Source organism: Bos javanicus, chromosome 14 (assembly GCF_032452875.1).
Source record: "Bos javanicus breed banteng chromosome 14, ARS-OSU_banteng_1.0, whole genome shotgun sequence".
Classification (NCBI taxonomy): Eukaryota; Metazoa; Chordata; class Mammalia; order Artiodactyla; family Bovidae; genus Bos; species Bos javanicus.
In genome coordinates this window covers 64,208,242-64,234,103 of record NC_083881.1, presented here as the reverse complement: position 1 = coordinate 64,234,103, position 25,862 = coordinate 64,208,242, and the positions used below count along the sequence as shown (strand labels likewise).

Below are 25,862 nucleotides of genomic sequence, written 5' to 3'. Positions count from 1 at the left end.
TAAGCAAGGTGAAAAGACAGCCTTCAGAATAGGAGAAAATAATAGCAAACGAAGCAACTGACAAAGAATTAATCTCAAAAATATAAAAGCAGCTCATGCAGCTCAATTCCAGAAAAATAAACGATCCAATCAAAAAGTGGGCCAAAGAACTAAACAGACATTTATCCAAAGAAGACATACAGATGGCTGACAAACACCTGAAAAGATGCTCAACATCACTCATTATCAGAGAAATGCAAATTAAAACCACAATGAGATACCATCTCAAGCCAGTCAGAATGGCTGCTATCCAAAAGTCTACAAATAATAAATGCTGGAGAAGGTGTGGAGAAAAGGGAACCCTCTTACACTGTTGGTGGGAATGCAAACTAGTACAGCCACTATGGAGAACAGTGTGGAGATTCCTTAAAAAACTGAAAATAGAACTGTCATACGACCCAGCAATCCCACTGCTGGGCATACACACCAAGGAAACCAGAATTTAAAGAGACAGGTGTACCCCAATGTTCATCACAGCACTGTTTACAATAGCCAGGACATGGAAGCAACCTAGATGTCCATCAGCAGATGAATGGATAAGAAAGCTACAGTACATGTACACAATGGAATATTACTCAGCTATTAAAAAGAATGCATTTGAATTAGTTCTAATGAGGTGGATGAAACTGGAGTCTATTAGACAGAGTGAAGTAAGTCAAAAAGAAAAACAGCAATACAGTATATTAATGCATATATATGGAGTTTAGAAAGATGATGATGACCCTATATGCAAGACAGCAAAAGAGACACAGATGTAAAGAAAAGACTTTTGGACTCTGTGGGAGAAGGTGAGGGTGGGATGATTTGAGAGAATAGCATTGAAACATGTCTATTACCATATGTGAAATGGGTCGCCAGTCCAGGTTCGATGAATGAGGCAGGGTGCTCAGGGCTGATGCACTGGGATGACTCTGAGGGATGGGATGGGGAGGGAGGTGGGAGGGAGGCTCAGGATGGGGAACACATGTACACCCATGGCTGGTTCATGTCAGTGTATGGCAAAAACCACTACAATATTGTAAAGTAACTAGCCTCCAATTAAAATTAATAAATTAATTTAAAAAAAAAAAGAATTTACCAGAAGGACTGAAAGCTAAGGATGAGTGAAAGACTTCATATTTCTGTGCTGCAACTGGAAACAATGTAAGGATGTCTACTCCTAACCGTTCCCATTTAATGTTGTATTTGAGGTGGAAGCCAGTGAAATAAGGCAAAAAATAAAAGTTACTAAAGGCTTCCAAATTGGAAAAGAGGCAAGGAAGAAATAAAACTGTCTTTATTTGTAGACATGATTATCTATGTAGAAAAATCCTACAGAATCTGTCAAAAAGTTATTAGAATTAACAAATGACTTACAAATTTGTAGGATTCAAGATTAATCTACAAAAATCTATTGTATTTCTATACAAGCAACTTTGGAGATATTGCAGGTTTTGTTCCAGACCACTTCAATAAAGTGAGTATCACAATAAAGTGAGTTATATGAATTTTGGGTTTCCCAATGCATATGAAAGTTGTTGCTGTCCAGTTTCTCAGTCATGTCCAGCTCTTTGTGACCCCATGAACTGCAGCACATCAGGCTGCCCTGTCCTCACTATATCCCTGAGTTTGCTCAAAAGTTACATTTATAATATACTGTAGTCTAGTAAGTATGCAGTAGAATTATGTTTAAAAAAGTGTACCTATCTTAATTAAAAAATACTTCATCCATATGTAAAATAGATAGCCAATGGGAATTTGCTACATGACTCAGGGAACTCAAACTGGGGCTTGGTAATAACCTAGAGGGGTGGTATGAGGAGGGAGGTGGGGGGAATGTTCAAGTGGGAGGGGACATGTGTATACCTATGGCTGATTCATGTTGATGTCTGGTAGAAACCAGTGCAATACTGTAAAGCAATTATCCTTCAATTAAAAATAAATTAAAAAAATACTTCATTGCAAAAAAAAAAAAATGCTAACCATTATCTGTCGCAAAACTTCAAAGTTGTAAAAACACCATATCTTCAAAGCACAACAGCAAAGTGCAATGAAACAAAGTATGTCTATATATTATTAAAGAATAACTAGAAATTGAGATTTTTAAAAAAAATCACTCTAAAAAGCACTATTTAAAGAAATTTTGAAAACTAAATGGACAGATAAAATGTGCTGTTCATGGGTAAAAACAGTCAATATCAAGATACTAATTTCCCCCTAATTGACCTACAGATTCAATGGAATCACAATAAAAATCCCAGCAGACTTTTTGGTGGAAATCTAGAAATTCCATCATAAAAACAGTATCCAGATCACTAGGAAACAATAGATTATATATTAATAACAGCGATTGAGGCAAATTTTAAAAATTAAATAATCTCACAAGAAATTAGGACTGTAAGAAAGCTGAGCACCAAAGAATTGGTGCTTTTGAACTGTGATGTTGGAGGAGGCTCTTGAGAGTCCCTTGGACTGCAAGGAGATCCAACCAGTCCATCCTAAAGGAAATCAGTCCTGAATATTTTTTGGAAGGACTGATGCTGAAGCTGAAACTCCAATACTTTGGCCACCTGATGTGAAGAACTGACTCATTTGAAAAGACTGATGCTGGGAAAGCTAGAAGGCGGGAGGAGAAGGGGATGACAGAGGATGAGAGGGTTGGATGGCATCAGCGACTCAATGGACATGAGGTTGGCAGTGGACAGGGAGGCCTGGCGTGCTGCAGTCCATGGGGTTGCAAAGAGCGACACGACTGAGCGACCGAACTGAACTGAAGTATCGTTTAGGAGGAGGGGAAGACCTTACCCATGACTAGAGGCCTGAAATATATACTATTAGACATATTTTAAAATAGAGCTATCATATGGCAAATATATATATATATATATATATATATATATATATGAGTAAAGAGTGTATAAGAAGCCTCTGAGTTATCTTTACAACTTTTCTGTAACTTTGAAAATATCCCAGATAAAATTTCAGAAGAAAAATGCACAGCAAGAAAATTTAAAGTCAATAATCAAATACTAGCTTTGGAAAAAAAATGTAATAAAAATATAACTTAATAGCTACAATATGTAATATGTAGCTATTATGATAACTATAATATATGTATCTTTATTGCAATAAAGATATCTTTCAAACTGACAATGAGAAAACAACTCAAAAAAAAAGGCAAAAAACATTAAAGTCAATTTAGATAACCACAAATTTAATACCCGGAGAAGGCAATGGCACCCCAGTCCAGTACTCTTGCCTGGAAAATCCCATGGATGGAGGAGCCTGGAAGGCTGCAGTCCATGGGGTCGCTGAGGATCAGACACGACTGAGTGACTTCACTTTCACTTTTCACTTTGATGCACTGGAGAAGGAAATGGCAACCACTCCAGTGTTCTTGTCTGGAGAATCCCAGGGACGGGGGAGCCTGGTGGGCTGCCGTCTATGGGGTCGCACAGAGTCGGACAGGACTGAAGCGACTTAGCAGCAGCAGCAGCAGCAAATTTAATACCACTATTCCCCTCCCCTAGTAAAAAGAAGGCCACACAAGAAGATGTACAAATTCACTCATAGTCAGGGATATGAAAAACCAAGTAATAGATACTACTTTATACCAAACATCCTTGCAAAACCATGAAGCTCCTAATATCTGTTGTGAAATACAGCAGAAAGGGGAGTCATGTATTGTTAGTGGGATTGGAAACTGTGACAGCCTTCTGGAGAAGGCAGTCTGATAATCCTATTAAAATTAAAAATACATATACCTTTAACATAGCTATTTGATTTCTATGAATCCATCTGCCTATTCCAAAGTACCAGGAGACAAGGGCTTATGGATGAGGCTGATTTCTTGCAGAGAAACAAGAGAGACACACAGTGAATACCCATGAATATGAAGCAGTCAGAAAGGAGGAGCTGGAGCTTTACCCCTTGAGTTGGACTGATTTCTATAAGATACTGAGAAAAATCACAATAATCCATATATATGTACTATATCAGATTATATAAATGTGGAGAAAGCTATGCTATCACACATAACTTGGTCATTGAAGTGGTGATGTGGAAGGTAATGTGGGAAGAGGGGCAGAGAAGAGAAAGAGGGAGAAAGAAAAAAGAGAAAGAAAGGAAAAAGGGAAGAAGGGGAAAGAAAATCTTCTGTGCATATTTTATTTCAACTCTTTGGGACCCCATGTAGCCTGCCAGGCTCCTCTGCCCGTGTAATTTTCCAAACAAGAATACCGGAGTGGGTTACCATTTCCTTCTTCAACGGATCTCTCCAACCCAGGGATTGAACCTGAGGATCTTGCATCTTCAGCATTGGCAGGCAGACTCTTTACCACTAGTGCCACGTGGGAAACCCAAAAACTCTCAATAGCACTTGTCTCTAAAACAGCAGTTCACACCTTACCTCTAAAGCAACACTGGTCTCTTTATTTAGCTCAATGTATTGCATTTTTCTTAAACAGAAAAACAAAAGGCCCCTGAAAATAAAAATGTCTGGGCTATACTGACCCTGGAGGCTCAATTGGTAAAGAGTCTGCCTGCAATACGGGAGACCTGGGTTTGGTCCCTGGGTTGGGAAGAGTCCCGGGAGAAGGGAATGGCAACCCACTCCAGTATTCTTGCCTGGAGAATTCCATGGACAGGGGAGCCTGATGGGCTACAGTTCATGGGGTCACAAAGAGTCGGACACGACTAAGTGACTTTTATACAGTTTATACTGACCCTGAGAAAAGATTTTCTAGATGCCATACATCCTAGAATATTTACGAATTAACCTATTTGGTGGGGGTGGTGGTTGTTCAGTTGCTAAACCGTGTCCAACTCTTTGCGACCCCATGGATTGCAGCACAACAGGCTTCCCTGTCTTTCAAAATCTCTCAGAGCTTGCTCAAACTCACGCCCATTGAGTCGGTGATGCCATCCAACCATCGCATCCTCTGTCACCCCCTTGTCCTCCTGCTCCCAATCTTTCCCAACATCAGGGTCTTTCATAATGAGTCGGCTCTTCTCATCAAGTGGCCAAAGTATTGGAGCTTCAGCTTCAGTATCAGTACTTCCAATGAGTATTTATGGTTGAGTTCCTTTAGCATTGACTGGTTTGATCTCCTTGCAGTCCAAGGGACTCTCAAGAGTGTTCTCCAGCACCACAATTTGAAAGCATCAATTCTTTGGCACTCAGCCTTCTCGATGGCCCAGCTCTCACATCCCTGACAAGACTGCTGGAAAAACCATAGCTTTGACTATACAGACCTTTGTTGCCTTGAGAACCCCATGAACATTTTTGGTTAACCTTGTTAAAAGTGACTGCCACTGTCTTGTTTCAAAATTTACTCTAGTGGTCAACTTCATGAAGTGAGCCACCAGCTCTGAGGTTTCGGTCCACACTCTCAGGCCTTTACTGCTGTTCTGTCCCGTTGTAGCAGCCTCAATGCCCTCTTCATAGATGGAGTACTTACTAAGTACACATAGGAAAAAGTAAAGACAGGATTCTTGCCCTCGAGAGCCTACAGTTTCTTTCTTTTAAAGGTTTCTGTTTCCTTAGTATCCTGAATTCAGAATGTGGAGGCACCTGGTACACATGGGGTTGTGAAATATCTAAGTTTTACCTTCTCCATGCAGGATAAAAGGTAGCAGAAACAGGTGCTCCAATATTATTAAGCAAGAAGTGGGAAGAAAAACAATAAAATCACGACTATGTTGGCACCAGACAACTGCTAATCTCCATGCTCCAAGATTAGTAAACTCTCAAAGAGGAACGAACATGCCATGCCATGCTGCTGCTGCTGCTGCTGCTGCTGCTGCGTCTCTTCAGTCGTGTCTGACTCTGTGCGACACCATAGATGGCAGCCCACCAGGCTCCCCCGCCCCTGGGATTCTCCAGGCAAGAACACTGGAGTGGGTTGCCATTTCCTTCTCCAATGCATGAAAGTGAAAAGTCAAAGTGAAGTCGCTCAGTCGTGCCTAACTCTTCGCTACCCCATGGACTGCAGCCCACCAGGCTCCTCCATCCATGGGATTTTCCAGGCAAGAGTACTAGAATGAGGTGCCATTGCCTTCTCCAAGGAACTGCTTACTAACCCTAAAAACATACCATGGGTCTCCATGGTATTGAAAAACAACTCAGAAATTCCAGCCAGGTTTAATAGTAATTTCTACCAAACATTCACGGAAGACATAATTTCAGTCTTACATACTCTGATATTGAAGTTTATCCCAGGAGGTTAGTTTAATACTTGGAGTCAAATTTACTATGTTAAAAACATTAAAGGAATAAACCACAATTATATGATAAGTGGCTCTCCCCCAAAATAGCAGCCAATAACATATTTCCCAAGGTAAAAACTCTTGGCAACTAAGAATTTAATAAATTTGATAAATGATATCTATAATATCTATAATAGAGATATCTATATATCTATAAAATATATATCTATATATTTACAAATGTAACTGAAACATAAATATCATAATGGTTGAAATATTGAAGGGGTTCCCTTTGAGATGGCCAGAAATATATGATGTGATGATCAAAGAGAAAGATCTGAATCCTTGTTCTGCCACTTACCAGCTATGTAATTCTGGGCAAAGCATTTAATAACTCTGTATCTCAGTTTCCTCATCTGTAAAATGGGGATAATGAGCATCTCCTTCACAGGGTTGTTCCAAAGAGTAAGGAAGAATATTTTAGAAGTACACAGAAACTGTTTGACACTTTAAAGCACTGTAAAGTGTTTTTCAAATAAAAAAATTCCCAGATGATGATTGTGTCTAAAGAAATCTTAAAGACTCTAGAAATAAAAGAAGCAAAATTATTACATAAAAGTTAGCTGTGGTTCTATACGCTACAGAAAGTCAATCCTAAAGGAAATCAGCCCTGGATATCCACTGGAAGGGCTGATGCTGAAGCTGAAACTCCAATACTTTGGCCACCTGATGAGAAGAACCAACTCATTGGAAAAGACCCTGATGCTGGGAAAGATTGAAGGCAGGAGGAGAAGGGGATGACAGAGGCTGAGATGGCTGGATGGCATCACCGACGTGACAGACATGAGTTTGAGTAGGCTCTGGGAGTTGGTGATGGAAAGGGAAGCCTGGTGTGCTGCCGTCTATGGCGTTGCAGAGTTGGACATGACTGAGTGACTGAACTGAAACAAACAGAAAATGGTATCTAAAAAAATTAAGTATCCGGGGATAAGATTTAAGAAAAGATGTGAAAGATCTCTAGAGGGATAATTATAGATTCAGTGCAATCCCAAACAAAACTGGTGGAATGCAACATGCTTATTCTAAAATGTTTACGGAAATGTAAAGTGCTAAAAACAGTCAAGACACTCTCCAAGGAAAACAAGGTGACTAACATATTTCCAGATATCAAACAAATTCCAACACTGATGTCTAAATTGTCCGTTAACTCACCTGAGGAAAGATTTCTTTCTAGAATGCTCATCCAATAGGTCTGTCTTCATAGTCTGTCCCTCACTTTTTAAAAAATCTTTGCACCAGTGTCACCGAAGACTTCTTTCCAATTTGCCCTGTATAAAATGGCATACCCAATACTTCCAGTCACTTCTCCCCAACCTCGTATTTTCATAACATCCATTATCTGACAATATTTTAATGTTATGTGTATATGTTTATTATTTATGCCACTCTCCTGACTATAAGCTTGCTGAAATCAGAGAATCTGGTTATTTGGTATAATGCTGTATCTCCAGATTTACTTTCTTCATTGAATGAATGAGTTGAAGTCACAAACATTCTGACTGGCATAGGAAATGTAGTGACTCAATTTGAACTAAATGTATAAACTGCAAACTCCCCTTCACTATTTATCTGCTAAATGATGGCTACTGAAGTACTATAACTCTCCCCAGATTTAGAATACTATTTTGGGCTTCCAGAAACAACCAATATGTAAATAATGGCTTTATACTTAATTAAGGGAAATAAATGAAACAAGTCCATTAAAAGAGCCATATAAAACGTAACTCTGAGAATCTTAACTGACTCTAAAATTGGCAAAATGATAGAAGTAGTTTAGGTATTTTGCTCATGTTATGTATGAATGAATAGTTCTGATGGTTTTCAACATGTATCTTATCCTTTGGTAATCTAAGTTTTTTAAAAATTTTCTAATTGAAATATAATCTACATACAATATTATGTTTCAGGTGTACTGTATAGTGATTTGACATTACATACACTACAAAATCATCACTATGATGAACCTAGTAACGACCTCTCTCCATAGTTACTGTAATAGTATTGACCATATTCTTTATGATGTATATTACATCTCTGGGGTTTATTTATTTTACAACTGGAAGTTTGTCTCTCTTAACCCTCATCACCTGTTTTGCCCAAAGCACCCTTCTTCCTCCAAATCTGGCAACCACCCATTTGCTCTCTGTATCGGTCTGTTTTCTTAGTTTTCACATACAAATGAGATCGTATTTGTCTTTGACTTATTTCACTTAATACTCTGTATATCAAGTTGTTGCAAATGGCACAATTTCATTTTTATGGCTAATATTCCATACACACACACAGACATCCAAGCACACACACACACACACATATATAGGTATCTATACCCAAATATGCATGGACACATGTCCACATATCACCTCTTCTCTATCCATTTTCCTACTAACGGACACTTAGGTTGCTTCCACATCTTGGCTATTGTAAATAATGCTGCTATGAACACAGGGGTGCATACATCTGAAAAGGGTTTTTGGTTTCTTCAAAAATACCCAGAAGTGGAATTGCTGGATCATCTGGTAATTCCATTTCCAATTTTTTGAGGGGCCTCCATACTGTTTTCCATTGCGGTTCTACCAATTTATATTCTCACCAACAGTACAGGAAGGTTCCCTTTTATCCACATCCTTGCCAATACTTGTTTTCTGATAACAACCATTCTGATAGGTGTGAGGTGGTATCTCCTTCTGTTTTTAATTTGCATTTCCTTAATTATTAGTGACATTGAGCATCTTTTCTTTTTGGCCATCTGTATGTCTTTTCTGGAAAAATGTTCATCCAGGTCCTCTGCCATTCTTTTAAATGGGATTTTTTATATTGGTAAGAAATCTGACTTGGTATTTGACATTCAGTAGGCTGCCTTTTCACATGGTAGATGATTTCGTTCACTGTGCAAAAGCGAGTGGGTTTGACCTGGGCTCCTTTAGAATTTCTCCCTCTGCTCTGGGACTTGGAGCATGTTGAGATTTTGCATGTGCCCTGTAGGAGCACCCCGTCCCACCCCGCCCCCCAGCTCTCAAAGGTAAGCCCAGTTTTTCAGAAAGGTAAGCTCAGTTTTTCAGAAAGGTAAGCTCAGTTTTTTAGCCAGTTTTTAAATCCCTGACCAGATGTCCTGGGCGCTCATCTTTCCAGTGCAGAACTCCCAGACTAGGAGCCCACCATGGGCTCAGACCCCTCTCGTTCCTTGGGGAGACCTCTGCGTGTGTGATATTCTTCCCACTTGGGGTCAAGGACTTGGGGGTGTGAGTCTGGACTATACCAGTCTCTCCCCCTCCTATGCATCTTGTTGTGGCTCCTTCTTTGTATCTTTAGCTGTAGAGACTCTTTTCTGCTAGTCTTTAGGTGGTTGCCATAGGTAGTTACTCTGTAAACAGTTGTAATTGTGGTGTACCTGTGGGAGGAGGTGAGCTCGGAGTCTATCTTCTCCATCACCATGACGAACCTTTCCAAAATTTATATTTAACTAGAGAATATGCTATGGAAAATCTTTCATATTTATAAATTAACCTCATTTCTAGCAAAAGAATGAATTGTGTAAATTTAATATAAAAAGCTAATCTGTACATGTAAGAGAATTCAGGTAAACCGGTAGCACAGACAATGACCAGTAGGGTATATGATAATAATCAGGGTATTCTCTCACTACGATGTGATCTTCCCCAAAGGCTTTGAAGAAAGCGAAGTATAAAGGGTCTTTAAAAGAGTCTAATGAATTAAGTGAAAAACTGAAAGTATTAGTCACTCAATCGTGTCCCACTCTTTATGACCCCATTGACTGTAGCCCACCAGGGTCCTCTATCCATGGAATTCTCCAGGCAAGAATACTGGAGGTGATGAGTTAAGGCCTGTCTTAATTCTGGAGTATTCTCTCATGCTATGGTAGCCCAAGGTTGAGCTCCACAGGAATCTGATTTGGCCCTTAATTAACCCAAGTTTGAAGGAACTTCTGAAGTCAATTGAAAGGTTTAGACCATTTTTAAAGTGAAACTGAGGTGGTACTGGTTGGGTACAACCAGGAGAGGGGACGGGGTGAGCGGCACACACAGGCCTCCTGACGCAGCACCGCTTTTGCCATATTCCTCCTAAGATCATTTAGCTTTCCATTTAATCTTTAGTTTTTTATGAAATGTCAAGAAGGCAGTCAACATATTCATACATATTACTTTCATGACGTATTAACTGTGTAACAGGAAAACAGAGGTTGTAATACAAAGTGTTTTGCTACAATTATTAGCTTGAATTTAACTGACTGTAGTTTCATAACCTAATGTTGCCAGAGTAGGATTTCTTACAAGTTAAGATCTTTTTACTTTTCAGATGAGGATTTATAATGCTTCTCTCTTCATAATTTAGTAACAGACCTATTTACTTTCCAACCAATCTACTTAAAAAAAAAATTAAATTCTGTAGTGAAGAAAGCAGCTTCTTTCTGAAGGAAGGCGGGTCTTTGACATGAAGAAAGGATACTTTCAAACAGTGTTTGTTGAGAACTTCAGCAGATGCCTCTCTCTGGGCTGAGACTAGAATATTGAATCCTCTCAGTAGCTTGCAATATTTATGAACTTACCATACAGCAAATGAATGTTTCTGTTCTTATAAAAACGCCTGTGCACAAACCATACAGCAGCGATACATTAGTATTTACATTTATTTCATGTATGCAGTTTACACACTCACTACTGAACAAAATTGGAATGCAGACAAATATACAAATACCATAATAAGCATGATCAAATAAAATAACTGGCACTAGTGTTATAAGCATATTAATGGGCCTGGTGAGAAAAGTGATGAAAGAAGACTGCAGCCCATGGCATTTTTCCTTTTATCAAAAGAAAACGCTTAGTAGCACCATAATGGTAATACTTAATAGAAACATGTAAGATGGAATATTTTAACTGCTAATCACTGAGGTGAGCCTGTTTTATTTAAGTGAATTATACTGGAAGTTAACAGTATAGGCAATATTTTGGCCAACTTTTGTTTATGTCAGTTGAACATGTTCCATAAACAAAAGCAAAGGAAAATAAAGCCAGCCATACACGGACCCCTCCCTAGTACTTGGTACAAACTCTGCGCCATGCTTTGATTTCATGACTGGAGAAGATATGTGCTAAAAACTGAGGTTATTATGTAAAGTTGTTCACTAAAGCCTGAGTGTGTCTTTGGTAGGCTAATACTTTTTCAGCATTGTTACTGTAATTATACTGATGTTTCTCTATCCTGTATTTTTCTACATAATCCAAGGTGACTAAGGAGGACATTATGGAAAACAATACAGCAAAACTCTCAAAACATGTAGGCCCTTAAAATCCAGTCTATTCCCAAGGCACCAAGGATCAACGGGGTGCAAAGTTCCCCTTTGGGAAAGGTGACTTTTTGTAATACTTATAAACTAATGGAATTTTATTTTGCAGCTTCGTATATCTTATTTGGTGCTGTCAGTATACTTAATTACCTACTTTTACACTTGTCTTCTAAGATGGCAACAATATACAAGCTAAATAGAGTACCAGGTATTTCTATTTCAAAGTTGTGCAAAACTGCCACAATCTTGCTCAAGGTGTCTAAGTATCCACATGGTAGCAAATGGGCTGCATTAAGCTGTATATATCCACACTGCATGTGAAGAAGAAATGAAATTTATGCCCAGTTATGAACAGAAATGTTACAAAGAATATCATATACTGAGAATAACCTGCAAGGTTCTTTAAATAGTATCCCTTAGTGGTTTCAATAAAATGTCACTAACCACTTATCCCTAAGCCTCAAGTTCTCTTCATAAGAATGCTGTAGAACTGCATTAGTACTTTATATTGATTATAAATTAAGCCAAATTTCTATCTAAATACACAAGTATGTGCTTCAAGCACTAATTTGTGGCAAACACACAAAACATAATTCTCTTAAGAATTATTGTCCTTACGATAATGCACTTTTAAAGCTTTCATTTCATAGTTTGGTAATTAAGATCCACATGAAACACAATGCTTTGCTGAACATAGAAAACGTATCTGCATTATGATTATGTAACCCGGCCTTTGCTGGCAACTTGAAACTTAAAAAACAGCCATCTGTAGTTCAACCAGCTCCAAACAAGGTTTTTCAAGTGGTAATTATTTTGCAGCATTTATAGGTCTATATATCAGTCTGAATTGCAACTTTTAATTCCATTGTCTGATGTGAGTGGTTGTTATTTGTTTCTTTTAGTGCACTGCCAAAATATAAATCAACACTGGGTTTTATTCCACTGTTACCATGTTCTTCGGCAATATGGTTCAACTGTGGAACTTCTGAACATGAAGCAGTTTGGGTAAGCACAGAAATGCTACACTGATGGGGGGAATTTTCCAGTCGGTCATTTTCTACCTCAGGAAGAATGTTAACAGTAGCAAAGCGGGCGTGATAATCGGTGGAACCATGACTACAAGAAGTTTTCATGCTTTCTAGGTCAGAACAACTAAACTCAGAAAAGTGACTAGAGTGGGAATCTGCTACGGACGGCATACTGTCACTGAGGGATGGAGCCTCAAATTCACTTGAGTTCGTGCTTTGTTGTTCTAACAACTGTGCATCCATGTCCTCTCGGGTCTCGTTTATCTTCATGTTACTCTTTTTCCTCAATTTACCACTTTTTGATTTCTTTCCTGCTGTTGCTTCTTTGGACCACTTGGTGGCGCTGGATTTACCTTCAGGCAAGCCACCGGACGAGCCCCCAGGATGGCTTCGGGTGGCACTGCCATCCTCCACACTGCTGCTTCCACTGTTGTGCCTGAACTTGGATGGCTTTGATTCAATATCTACCTGAACCTCCATACTGTTGCCTTCTCTGGAACAGAAGTGAAACAAATATAAATTTTTGACTTCCTCTTTTTTTATTTTTTATTAAATACAAATGTATCAAAGGGGGAGAGTTTCTGGGTGAAATGTTAAAAGACGGTATAAAAGCATCAGAACAAATTAATGCAGGATACATTCTACTAATGGAAAAAAGCTGCTTGAAATAAGAGAACTGTCTTTATAACAATGCTTCAAATAGGGGAAAAAAGAAAAAACCAAAAGCAACCATGCTCACTTCTTACACTGTTCCAGGTACTACACTACCTTCTCCATTTTTTTTCCAGAACAGTTGTATTGAGAGAGAATTTGCGTATCATAAATCCACCTGTTTAAAGTACACAATTCAGTGATTTGTAGTATATTCACAGTTGTCCAGTCATCACCATGACCGAACTCAAGAACATTTTCATTGTCCGCCAAAGAAGCCCTGTACCATTAGCAGCCAGTTCCCATTCTCCCCGCCCCTCAACCCCGAGCAACCACTAATCTCCTTTCTGTCTCTATGGATCTGCCTGTTTTGGACATCTCTCACTACTTACATTTTTCAGAGAACCTAACAGAAGAGATAACAATTATTTACCATAATTCTGCTTAATGATAGGGATACAAATTAATCTAAAAATGCTTTTGACTTTACAACAACTTTTTCCTTACTTGTCCAGTGGGATATAGGAATTCAGAATGGATCCTGCCATTGCCTTGGTGCTGGCATTATCACTAACTGTCCCCAAGCTGACTGTGCCGGACTCTCCACTTAGGCTGTACCGTTCTTTCTGTACATCTGCTTGTACTTCCAACCTTAAAGAGAGGGGTATCAGAAAAAGACAAAAATTATACATAGTATCAGCACTACTATGAGAATGCTTATCTTCAAGTAACTGAGTAACAAGAAGCTAATTTAGAGACAACTATAAACATTATTTTTTTCAGCTTCCTTTTATTTGATTATTCAAATTCTACTGCAGTATACTGAAGAGTACCAGTTATCTGAATAAAATGGGAAAATTAGCTGTCTGCCAGGTAAGGTAGTTACAGAGTAACACAAATAGAATAGAAAGGATTTTAGAATGGATGCTTAAACATGCTCCATCATTCTCACTTAGGGTGTGGCACTCTGCTTCCCTGCTGCTGCTGTTGCTAAGTCACTTCAGTCGTGTCCAACTCTGTGCGACCCAAGACAGCAGCCCACCAGGCTCACCCGTCCCTGGGATTCTCCAGGGAAGAACACTGGAGTGGGTTGCCATTTCCTTCTCCAATGCGTTCAAGTGAAAAGTGAAAGTGAAGTCACTCAATTGTGTCCGACTCCTAGCGACCCCACGGACTGCAGCCTACCAGCAAAACACCAAATCTGAATACATTAAAACCCATTCTAAGATCAATGAATCAAAAAATTCTGGGGATCTGTATATTAAAAATGGTTCTAAATTTAACACCTGACTCTTAAAAAAATAATAATATACACCACTGTAACTTAAGAGTTTGTGTTTAAAAGCACACTACCTAAAAATAACTATAACTGATTTATCTTTTAATTCATGTATTTCCCCCTACATTTAAAAAACCCCTAAAGCTAACAAAAGTGAATTAAAGAGGAAATAAGAGAAGATAAAAATGCTTAACTTATCCTACCTATTATCTACATAGCTTTTGGTAAAAGACTTTGTGAGAATTTAAATAACCATTAATACAGAAAAGGGCCCAGGCAGACTCTTGGACTCAGCCTGTGCACTCCCGACATCCTGACACCACCTGTCCCCTCAGGCTTCAGCCAGTGTCTCATTTCCCAACATCCAGCTGTGGCTGCCTCCCAAGAGATGTAAGTACAGGCTTAATCACTGCCTTTACAGTGTTCACCAGAGAAGGTCCAGCACTGACTCATAAAATCTGACAAGTGTAGTGAACAAAAAAATGGCATAATGTTATCCCTAAGATTTGGTTTTTACCTCATCAGATCTCCTCATTCACTGTTCACCACTAAATTTCATTTTCTGAAACCTTAAAACTTACTTGAAACCTTATTGTTTTCAACCCTGACACAGTACGATTATATGTAATCATCGTGCTTTGTGTTCAAAATTCTCATCTAATTAGTTTACAGTTAAAGCAAAACAATGCAGTTTTCTTACCTGTTGAAACAGTTTACCATGGCACTTCCTGACAGACTCCCTGTGATACTGGCTCCGGCGAGCGCCATGGTGCTGGCCGTCTCACTTAGGTTGTCCCGGATGGCTCCTATTCGATCCATGTGGCTCCCGCTTGCACTCAAACTGCCAGTCAAACCACCAACACTTCCCTCCCCTATGCTGGGGTTGTGTCTTGCTTCTGCTACTGAAGTTGTGTCTAAATGCAAATATTTCAAAGAAATTAGTGTGATTATTAATTTCCCTCTCCTTAAGAGTCTGTCGTGATTTTCAGATAGGATGCATTTTCATATAAAGTGTAAAACATACACAGGAATAGAAAAGATGTCTGGAGTCAGGGACATATAACTATGGGATAATAGTAAAGGGAAACACCTCACAGCGAAGCTGGATTAAGGACTGGGCCTCAGTTTTAAATGGTCACTACAGGCATATCTTGGAGGAACTGTGGGTTTGGTTGCAGACCATGGTAATAAAGCAAATATCACAATAAAGTGAATCATGAAGTTTTGGTCCTCCTAGAGCATATACAAGTTATGTTTATACTATACTACAGTCAAGTGTGCAATAGCATTATGTCTAAAAATTGTGTATACCATTGATTTAAAAAATTCTTTATGGCTAAAAATTGCTAACCATCATCTGACAAGTCAGGATTGCCACAAACTTTCTTCAATTTGTAAAAATACGTAATGAGCTACAAAGTGCAATAAAATGAAGTATACCTGCAATTTAGATGAAAATCTAGAAGATTTAAAATTTCTATAAAGAACCTAATTGTTGAAAAATTTAGCTGACTTTGGAGGAAAATTATGTGATGGTTTTCAGTAAGGGTGTCTTGAGGTCAGTAAGAATGGGTCAAAAGTTGACTTCTGAATATATTCCATAGTTCCGATTGTAAGTTATTATGAGGTCTGATACCATTATATTTCAATCTTTCAGTACTTTTTCACATGCTTTATACTGGAGAATTTACTTATTTGCTCTAATATTTGAGCTCCTATTATATAACCCAACTCTGTTTCTAAGTGCTGGGACACAGTGAATCAGAGACAAACATCTTGCCCTCAAAAGACTTATGCTCCAATTGGGGAGAGCAATAAATACAATTACATGGTGACAAATGCTATGAGAAAAAATGAATCAGAATAAAGAGGAGTCAGTAAAAGGCAGAGAGTGATGAGGAGTGCATGCATCTCTGTGTGTGAGCCTGCATGCCTGTTTGCTGTTTTATATAGTGTAATGAGAGAAGCCCTCTCTGAAAAGGAAGTGAAGGAGTGAGCCATGAAATTATCTGGGGGAAGGGTAATCCAGGCAGAGGAAACTTCAAGTTTAAAAGCCTAGCGGTAGAAGTATGTTTGGCATCTCAGGATCAAGGACAGGAGGTATAAAATAGAGTGACAAGGGAAGAGTTCAAAGATGCAGCTCAGGAAAGACCACAGCTGGACTTATGGGCCATGGTAGCGGCTGTGGATTCCATTCCCTCACCCCTGGTACAGTCAGAAGCACTGAGAGAATTCTGAACATAAGTTAGATCTAACTAATGGATCACATAAAACGCTACTACTATAACACAGGCAAGAAGAGAGTAGTTTGTACTAGTGGAACAGAGATGGTGAGAAATGGTTGAATTATGGCTAAACACTGGAGGAACCAGCAGAATCTGCTGATGAAAAGGGGAGAGTAATCTTAAGTAAAGGTTTTAGCACAGCAATAGCAAGAATAAAGAGACTACTTAATGAGGTAAGGATGACTGAGAGGCCAACAAGTTTTAGAGTGAAGAGTTTGGTTATAGAGAAGTCAAGCTTGCAATTCTTGTTAAGACATTCAAGTGCAGATTAAAGAGAAGAGTTACATGTACAAACTGAAGTTCAGAGGACAGTTCTAGCCTAGATATAAATTTAAGAGTCATCTGTCTATATATATTATTTAATAGAGATTACCTAGGGGGTGAGTATAGATAAATCTGAGAATGAGCCCTGGGAAACTCCAAAATTCAGAGGTTAGGAAAGGAAAATGAATCAGCAAAAAAGACTGAGAAGTGGCCACAAGATAAGAGAAGACAAGTAGAGAAAATGTTTTAAGGAGGGCATGCTCTACCATGTCAAGTATACTGTCAGAGTAAGATGGAAATCAAGAACGGGCCACTATATTTGCTTCATGGAGGTACCTGGTGACTCTGCTTTGGTGGAGTGCTAGAGAGGAAATTTTGGACTGATAGGGACCAAAATCTAATTGGAGTGAGTCCAAGAGAAAATGGGAGGTAGGAAATAGAACATTATCTTCACGCACATGCAGATTACAGATAAACCTCAGCTTACTGCACTTCAAAGATATATATATATATATATACACTTACAAGTAAAACAAAGAAAGTGAAGTTGCTCAGTTGTGTCTGACTCTTTGCGACCCCATGGACTGTAGCCTACCAGGTTCCTCCGTCCATGGGATTTTCCAGGCAAGAAAACTGGAGTGGGTTGCCATTTCCTTCTCCAGGGGATCTTCCCAACCCAGGCACTGAACCCTGGTCTCTTGCATTGAAGGCAGACGCTTCACTGTCTGAGCCCAGGGAAGTCAAAAAGTAAAAGGTTTGTGGCAACTCTGCTGTGAGCAAGTTGATCAGCGCCATTTCCCCAACATCATTTGCTCACCTGGTGTCTCTTGTCACATTTCAAACTTTTTCATTATTATTGTATTTGTTATGGTGATCAGTGATCAATGATCTCTGATGTTACTACTGTCATTGTTCTGGGGTGCCATGAACTGTGCCGATACATGACACATATATACTAACAACTGATAAATGTGTGTTCTGATAGCTCCACTGACGATGGGCTGTTCCCCCTTCTCTCTCCCTTCTCCTTGGCCTCCCTATTCCCTAAGACACAACAATATTGAAATTAGGTCAATTAAAAACCCTACAATGGCCCCTAAGTTTTTAAGTGAAAAGAACTGCACATCTTTTACTTTAAATCAAAAGCTAGAAGTGATTAAACTTAGTGAGGAATGTTCTTCGAACGTCAGAGCAGGCTGAAAGGCTAGGCCTCTTGTGCCATTTAGCTAAGCTGTGAACACAAAGGAAACAGTCTTGAAGGAAATTAAAAGTCCTACTCCAGTGAACACATGAATGATAAGAAAGCAAAATAGCCTTATCGCCGACATGGAGGAAGTTGTAGGAGTTCGGATAGAAGATCAAACCAGCCACCACATTCCCTTAAGCCAAAGCCTAACCCAGAGCAAGGCCCTGCCTTTAATTCTACAAAGACTGAGCGAGGTGAGGAAGCTGCAGAAGAAAAGTTTGAAGCTAGCAGTGTTGGTTCACAAGGTTTAAGGAAAGAAGCTGTCTCTGTAACATACAAGTGCAAAGTGAAGCAAAAGTTCTGATGTAGAAGCTGCAACAAGTTATTCAGAAGATTTAGCTAAGATACTTAAGGAAGGTGGCTATACTAAATAATAGATTTTTAATACAGAGGAAACACCTCCTATTGCAAGAAAATGCGATCTAGGACTCTCATAGCTAGAGAGAAGTCAATGCCTGGCTTCAAAGCTTCACAGAACAGGCTGACTCTCTTATTAGGGGCTAATGCAGCTGGTGACTTGAAGCTGAAGCTAGTCAGTGCTCATCTACCATTCTAAAAATCCTAGGGCCCTTAGGAATTAGGCTAAATCTACTCTGCTTGTGCTTTATAAATGAAACAACAAAGCCTAAATGACAGCACATCTATTTACAATATAACTTACTGAATATTTTAAGCCCACTATTGAGTCCTACTGCTCAGAAAAAAAAGGATTCCTTTCAAAATATTACTAGCTCACTGGCAATGCATCTGGTGACCCAAAGCTCTGATGGAGATATATGACAAGATTAATGTTTTCATGCCTGCCAACTCAACATCCATTCTTCAGCTCATGGATCAAGGGTTCATTTCAACTTTTAACACTTCATGATTTAAGAAATACATTCTCTAAGGCTATAGATGCCATTCATCAGAAACAACGATTCCTCTGATGAATCTGAATAAAGTAAATTGAAAACCTTCTGGAAAGGATTCACCATTCTAGATGCCATTAAGAACTTTTACAATCTGTGGCAAGTGATCAAAATATCAACATTAGGTGGAGTTGTAAAGAAATAACAAAAAAGTTGATTCCAACCCTTAGGAGTTAGACTTCAATGGAGAAAGTAACTGCAGATGTGGTGGAAATTGCAAGAGAACTGTAACTGGGGCCTGAAGATGACTGAATTGCTGCAATCTCATGATAAAACTTTCATGAATGAGTAGTTGTTTCCTATGGATAAGCAAAGAAAGTGGTTTCCTGAGATGGAATCTACTTATGGTGAAGGTGCTATGAAAATTGCTGAAATGACAACAAAGGATGTAAATTATTACATAAACTTAGCTGATGAAGCAGTGGCAGGATTTGAGAGGACTGACTCCAATTCTGAAAGAAGTTTTTCTGTGGGTAAAATGCTATCAAACTGCACTGCATGTGAAATCATTTGGGAAGGGAAGAGGAAGAGGCAATCGCTACAAAGTTTATTGTTATCTTATTTTAAGAAATTGCCTCAGCTACCCCAATCTTCAGCAACCACCACCCTGATTAGTCAGCAACCAGCAACATCAAGGCAGGACCCTACACGGGCAAAGAATATGACTTGCTGAAGGCTCCCATGATGACTGAAATTTTTTTAGCAATAAAGTATATTTAAATTAAGATATATACACATTTTTAGACATAATGCTATTGCACATTTAATAGACCAAAGTATAGTCTAAACATAACTTCTATATGCAGTGGGAAACCCCAAAATTCATGTCTTGCTTTAATGTGATGTTTGTTGCAGTGGTCTGGATCAGAACGTGTAACACCTCCAAGGTATGCCTGTACTTCCATGAAACAACTTCTTTAATAAGAACTGTTGGAATTTCTTTAAGAAAAACTTCCACACTTTAAAAAGTGTAACTTATACTCCTACTGGTAGTCTACGATGGCCTTTATATGATCCATTTGTTTAAAAATAATGCCTGTTTCTCTGAATAACATTAGATTGAAGGTATTTTCTACTCATTGGGTATCTGCATTTATTCTTTTATGAACTGCAGTTCTCTTCTATCCTTTTATTACTGATTTATAATGCTTTACACAAAATTAAAGATTAAAAGTCTAGACTTTCTAAGATACTAGATTTCCGTTGGAGGTTACAGGTACCCAGAACCATTCCACCCTCTTTCATCTGTGAATCTCTCCTCAGCAGCTCTTCTCTGATATACTTCTGGGTGAATACTATTAGGACTAGTAAGAGAGCAAAGCATGTTACCTACAGCCTCCCACTTACACTATTACCACTAGTAAGTACATTTTCTTCCTTTGCTGAAAGGACTTACCTACAGCTGTATTTGTTCCACCAACATTTATATCATTTTCATCATCAAACTCAATTCTGACTCCTTTTCCATTGCCTGCTGAGACTCCACAACCTCCACTTCGACAGAGAGAAATTGGAACAACACCATAGACATAAGCTAACATAATAGGAACACCAATACCTAAAAAGGAATTAAATTGGTCATTACAAACTGAAAAATAAATCACAGAAACACACATTTTAGAAAGTTTTCTCAAGAGAAAGTATACAGGAGAAAAGTGTTAGGGTTCTGTAACTCTTGACCAAAGCAGATTCACCCAACTATTAAAGGATGCAAGCAGATTCAAAGCTTCTAGCCCATCAGGTGACACATATGAGGTTATATATATATAATCTTTCATGTGCCAGGGCTCTAAACTTTCTCTTGGTGGGGAACCATTAGTAATTTACCAACTATCCCTACGGCTAGCCTCTTAAGTTTATATTACTTGTAACCAATTTGGTTACTAAATGAGAGGCTTTCTATAGGTTCAGCTTACTGTCCCTAAATAAAAGTAACTCTCTAATCTTTAACAATAAGATGCTCTGGTTTTCAAATTTCTTCCACAAAATTTTAAATAAAATGTGAGGTAATAACTATTTTTAAGTATTTCTTACCTACAGTTACTGCAGCTACAACGGGAGACACGATGACGGACAATGTTACACCACCTGCTATGGCCAAATTCCGTTTGTGCTTTGAAACATCCTTGCCTTCGTATCGATTGTGAATCTTGAATTAAAAATAAAAATGGGGATGATGGATTAAAGAAAAACCATGTTACGTATTTAATTTAAATGAAACAGACCTAGATTTGTTGGAAGTGTAAAGTGATTTATCTTATAACTTCATAGTTAAGTGTCCAAATTCAAGGTAAATATATTATTGTTCTTAAATCATATTATCATTTGCTTTATTAATAATTTGTTTACATAAAATAGTTATTTAATAGGTTTTACTTTGTGTTTATTTTTAAACTGTCTTGAGTAAAAGTAGTCCTTATAATCTTATTCAGGAACAGGATAAATCATGTTTTGAACAAAGACAACATTAAGAACATTATTTTCAACACAGTTAGGAGCTGGATATTTGACCAATAGGATTACTTCTAACAAATGTATCATTCCACAGCCTTCTAAATAAGCATCCCTAAGTAAAAACTGGTTCCTGCAAGAGGTTTACACAGTCTTTGGAAAAAAGACCAAAAAAACCTGACCTTAAAAAGCAGTACTAATAAGTAAATATCACTAAAAAGAATGAATTTTTTCTCAGATTCCTTTTTATGAAGAAAAATATTATCAAATGACTCGAGATCCTGGACTCTTATTTACAGCTCAAAATAAGGGGTCAGATCAGATCAGATCAGTCACTCAGTCGTGTCCTACTCTTTGCGACCCCATGAATTGCAGCACGCCAGGCCTCCCTGTCCATCACCAACTCCCGGAGTTCACAGAGACAAAAAGAACAAATAATCCTGCCAGAGGACAGCAGTCCGATCTATTTGGCATTTCTACAGAGTATAGGTATTACTAAAAAACAGAACTTAATATCACCATGAAAGTTGCTTGTGAGATATAGGAACTTCAGAAAATAGCTCAGTATCTTTGTTCTTGTGATTTCCAAGGGCTAAAACTAATAAAGTACATTCCCCCCTGTTTCAAGACAGATTCAAAACAGCCTCAAAAGTGTACAGGCAGTCTCTAAAGTAAAATACCTGACTTAAAAACAGTTTTACAGATGAAGCAAAACAACATAATCTATCATTATCATGTGGTTATTTTGAAGGCTGTAAAGTACAATGAATCTTGTGGGATGTTTTAAACAGTGAGAAAGCTGGGGTGGGGAGACAGGCAAAGCAGGCATGAACAAGGAACATTTCTATATTCTAGTCAGAATCCTGTTTTCCAGAACGGACTGTATGTTTCAAGGAATGGGCCTCTACACTTCCCGAGCAGTCCATACAAGCAGAGATGGCAGTTTCCCAAGGCACCTTTCATTATTCTCCAGTATTCCTTGCCACTCCCATCCCTAGAAAACTTAGCACTGAAGCAGAAAAAAGCCAAAGCTAAAAACTGATGGAACAGATTTGCAAAAGCAGGCAGCTGAGTCTTCCAGAAAATTCCGCATCCTCAAGCACTAATGTTCAATTACAGTGATCATATCATCCTACTAACTTCTGGCTCAATTTTTTCTGTTTTACTATTTTGTGTCACATTTTCTATTTGTTATTGTAAAAAAAAAAAAAAGCTCACTTTTAAGTACTTTATCAATTTTATAGGTTTTCCTGGGCTGGTTTGTATCCCTAAACACCACAGAGAACATGATTTCAATGGAAAACTAATGCATCAACTTGCAACCATTTGAGGACACATTTGAAAAAAGGGGACTTGTTACTGCACCTAAGACTGAACAATGAGGTAAATAATCTCTCCTCTATAAATTATTTGTAGGTATGTACAGTACAACAGTCTCTCTTCCCCTTCTACTTCAAAGTATCTGAATAGTTTTGTTTTTAGCAAAACCTTGCTTTGGACAACTATAAAAAAATTAAAATCTGTTATTATGTTTGGGACTTTAACAATTAAGTTTAGTTACTTAAAACCTTCTGAAATAAACATTTGGTCTGTAAATATCTCTGTTTGGCCTCAGTTTCAAGCTAATTAAAAAATAACATGTACTATTATTTCTGACTATAAATGTTGAACATTAAAAAAAAAAAAATCTGGTTGTTCTATGAAAGAGGATCAGCCTTGTCTTGAGTTTTGTTCCAAAAGTCAGAACTAGAATCAAATGAAACAATTTAAAGGAAAATGGATTCTGACTCAACGTAAGAATTTTCAGTACAGCTCCCTGACAGCACGATGGGCTGTTGGTGTTTTCCCCACTACTGAGGTGCCCAAATGGCTAGCTTGAAATTTATCAGGGATCTTACATAAAGAATTTGGGCATCTGGGTTTAAATCCTAGGTCTGCTTCTTCCTGTGTAACTTAAGATAAACTACATAAATTTTTCAAAACTTCAATATTCTAACATACATTGAGGTCAAAATGAGTCAAAGTATATAAAACATCTACCACACAGTTAAAACTCAACAAATGTTAGTTCCCTTTTTAAAAATTCCTGTACTTTGTTCTGCTTGGTGCAGGGTTGGGATTAGATAATTTCTGAAGTTAGTTCTCAATTCTGAGATTCTACTAATTTAGGGAGCAGAAGACTTCTTAACCACTTCATACATTATCCTTTTAACCTTGCAATAAAAAATCATTTGCTTAGCTAATGAAGTATAATTCATTACTCAGGACAGTGGCAAATACTGGGCATTCAGACTTTCACAAAATGATTGTAATCTACAAAACTACGTATTTAGTAATAGCAATAAGAAAAAAAACTTTGAAGTTGGAAATAACTCAGGAATGGATTATTCTTTTGCCTTGAAGGCACAGATTATTTATCTATTAACTTCATAGACCTGAGTGTACAAGGACACACAGATGAGAAAAATGTCAGATGAGTAGACTTTAAAATTTTATGTGAAGTTTATAATGCAAATGTGCTGAAGTGTTCAGATTCAGATAATTTTCAAGTAAGTCTACTTTCATGCAGACATACAAGCTTGTCAAACACTGAAAATGTATTATCTTATGAAAAAATAGTAATTATTTGATATTTAAGATGCTAAAAATGACCTTTCAAAACAAACAAAAAACAAAACAAACACAAAGCAAAACCATTAATCTTAAATCTAAAGATTAAAAATGAGATAATGAATTAACAAGGAGTCAAACACTTTACCTTCCGGCCCACATACACAGGAATGCCAATGATCATGGCAGGGATAGCAATGCCAGCTATTAAGGCAATTCCTACTGGAGCACCAACAAGTGTGCCCAGCTGCCACAATATTTTCTTCTTTCGGCTCCAGGGTTTCTTCCCCCAAAAAGTACATCCTGATGGACTAAAGGAAAAAATTACAATGTAAAGTAACTGCTGCAAAACATCACAGTAACAACTGACTACAGTACATTCAGCAATGACTATAAAAATTCTCAAATTTAGGAATGAGGGGTTTTTCCCCTTTTTTTGAATTCTGGGTTTATTAAAAGCTAAAAAATCAAGGTAAGAACCACCATAAATTATATTAAATGGATACTAATAGCTGGGATTCAGGTTAAACATTCATTCCTTGTCTTCCATTGGCCTCAAAACCTTAGGTTTATCTTTGAAGAGTAAATCGATACAAAATATGTTTGTTTTATCCCTGTATTAAGACACAAAATTATCTGAACATATCATAAACTCACTCTGTGACCTAAATGAGGAAATTTATATATGAGAAAATCAAATGGAAATATTTGTGACCTAGCTAATTAGATATTAAATGCTAACTTTCTAGTTTAACAGAAACAAAGCCAGGAATTTCCTGGAGGCCCAATGGTTAGGACTTGGTGAGTTCACTGACCCAGGTTCAATTCCTGGTCGGGGAACTAGATTCCACAGGCTGTGTGGCATGGCCAAAACAAAACAAAACACAAAGCCAAACAAAAAAAAGAAAAAAAGAAATTTCCGTTTCCTATTTTTGACTAGCTATTAATCTCAAATGACTGGCGTAATAATTGGCTTCCTGTTCAATTTAAGTAGCTAGAATAAAATAGATCTCTTTAAGTAATACTAAGGATAATGCTTTTTCAAAAAAAAAAAGTCCTTTTGTCTTATAATATAAAATTATATTTAAATATAAGTAGCCCCTTCTATAAGCTTACCTTAGATAATGTAAATCTGAGATTTCTTTCATACACAACCAACAAAACTCACAACCACAGACAGCACATGTCATGTGATTACAGCTCCCATCATTCATCTTTATTATATAAGCAGCACATCGTGGACATGGTTTTATATCATCAGCTATTAGGAAAACAGACACGTTTAGTATATAAAACGTCTAAAAATAACAATTTCTAGTAGATAACCAACTATAGCATTGCCAAAAAATCTTTGTGTGTATAGTTTGTTAACTGATAGCTTTAGCCTGCTATTTTCAGTATATAAAGCACTTTTTTTCCCCCCTCTCAAGAAAAGGAACACTTTTACATTAAATTTTCAAGTTGTAAACATTTTTCAAACAGCAGGAGAACAATGAGAACAAAGAATAGTAAAATAATAAAAAAAGAAATGAGAACCAAAGGCA

The 25,862-nt window shown here is 37.8% G+C and overlaps 1 protein-coding gene across 2 annotated transcripts in view; it reads right to left on the bottom strand.

The window, feature by feature from the left end:
- Window positions 1-10,915: 10,915 nt before the first annotated feature.
- Window positions 10,916-25,862, bottom strand: part of RNF19A (ring finger protein 19A, RBR E3 ubiquitin protein ligase) — a 55,352-nt gene continuing 40,405 nt past the window's right edge. For both annotated transcript variants that reach the window (XM_061438357.1, XM_061438358.1), the window contains exons 4-10: window positions 25,435-25,579; window positions 24,467-24,629; window positions 21,292-21,406; window positions 20,654-20,815; window positions 15,252-15,465; window positions 13,780-13,923; window positions 10,916-13,114 (exon numbers count right to left, since the gene is read on the bottom strand). In XM_061438357.1, the coding sequence (XP_061294341.1) occupies window positions 12,424-13,114; window positions 13,780-13,923; window positions 15,252-15,465; window positions 20,654-20,815; window positions 21,292-21,406; window positions 24,467-24,629; window positions 25,435-25,579 (1,634 nt within the window). In that variant the 3' untranslated portion in view covers window positions 10,916-12,423. The remainder of the gene's footprint in view (window positions 13,115-13,779; window positions 13,924-15,251; window positions 15,466-20,653; window positions 20,816-21,291; window positions 21,407-24,466; window positions 24,630-25,434; window positions 25,580-25,862) is intronic.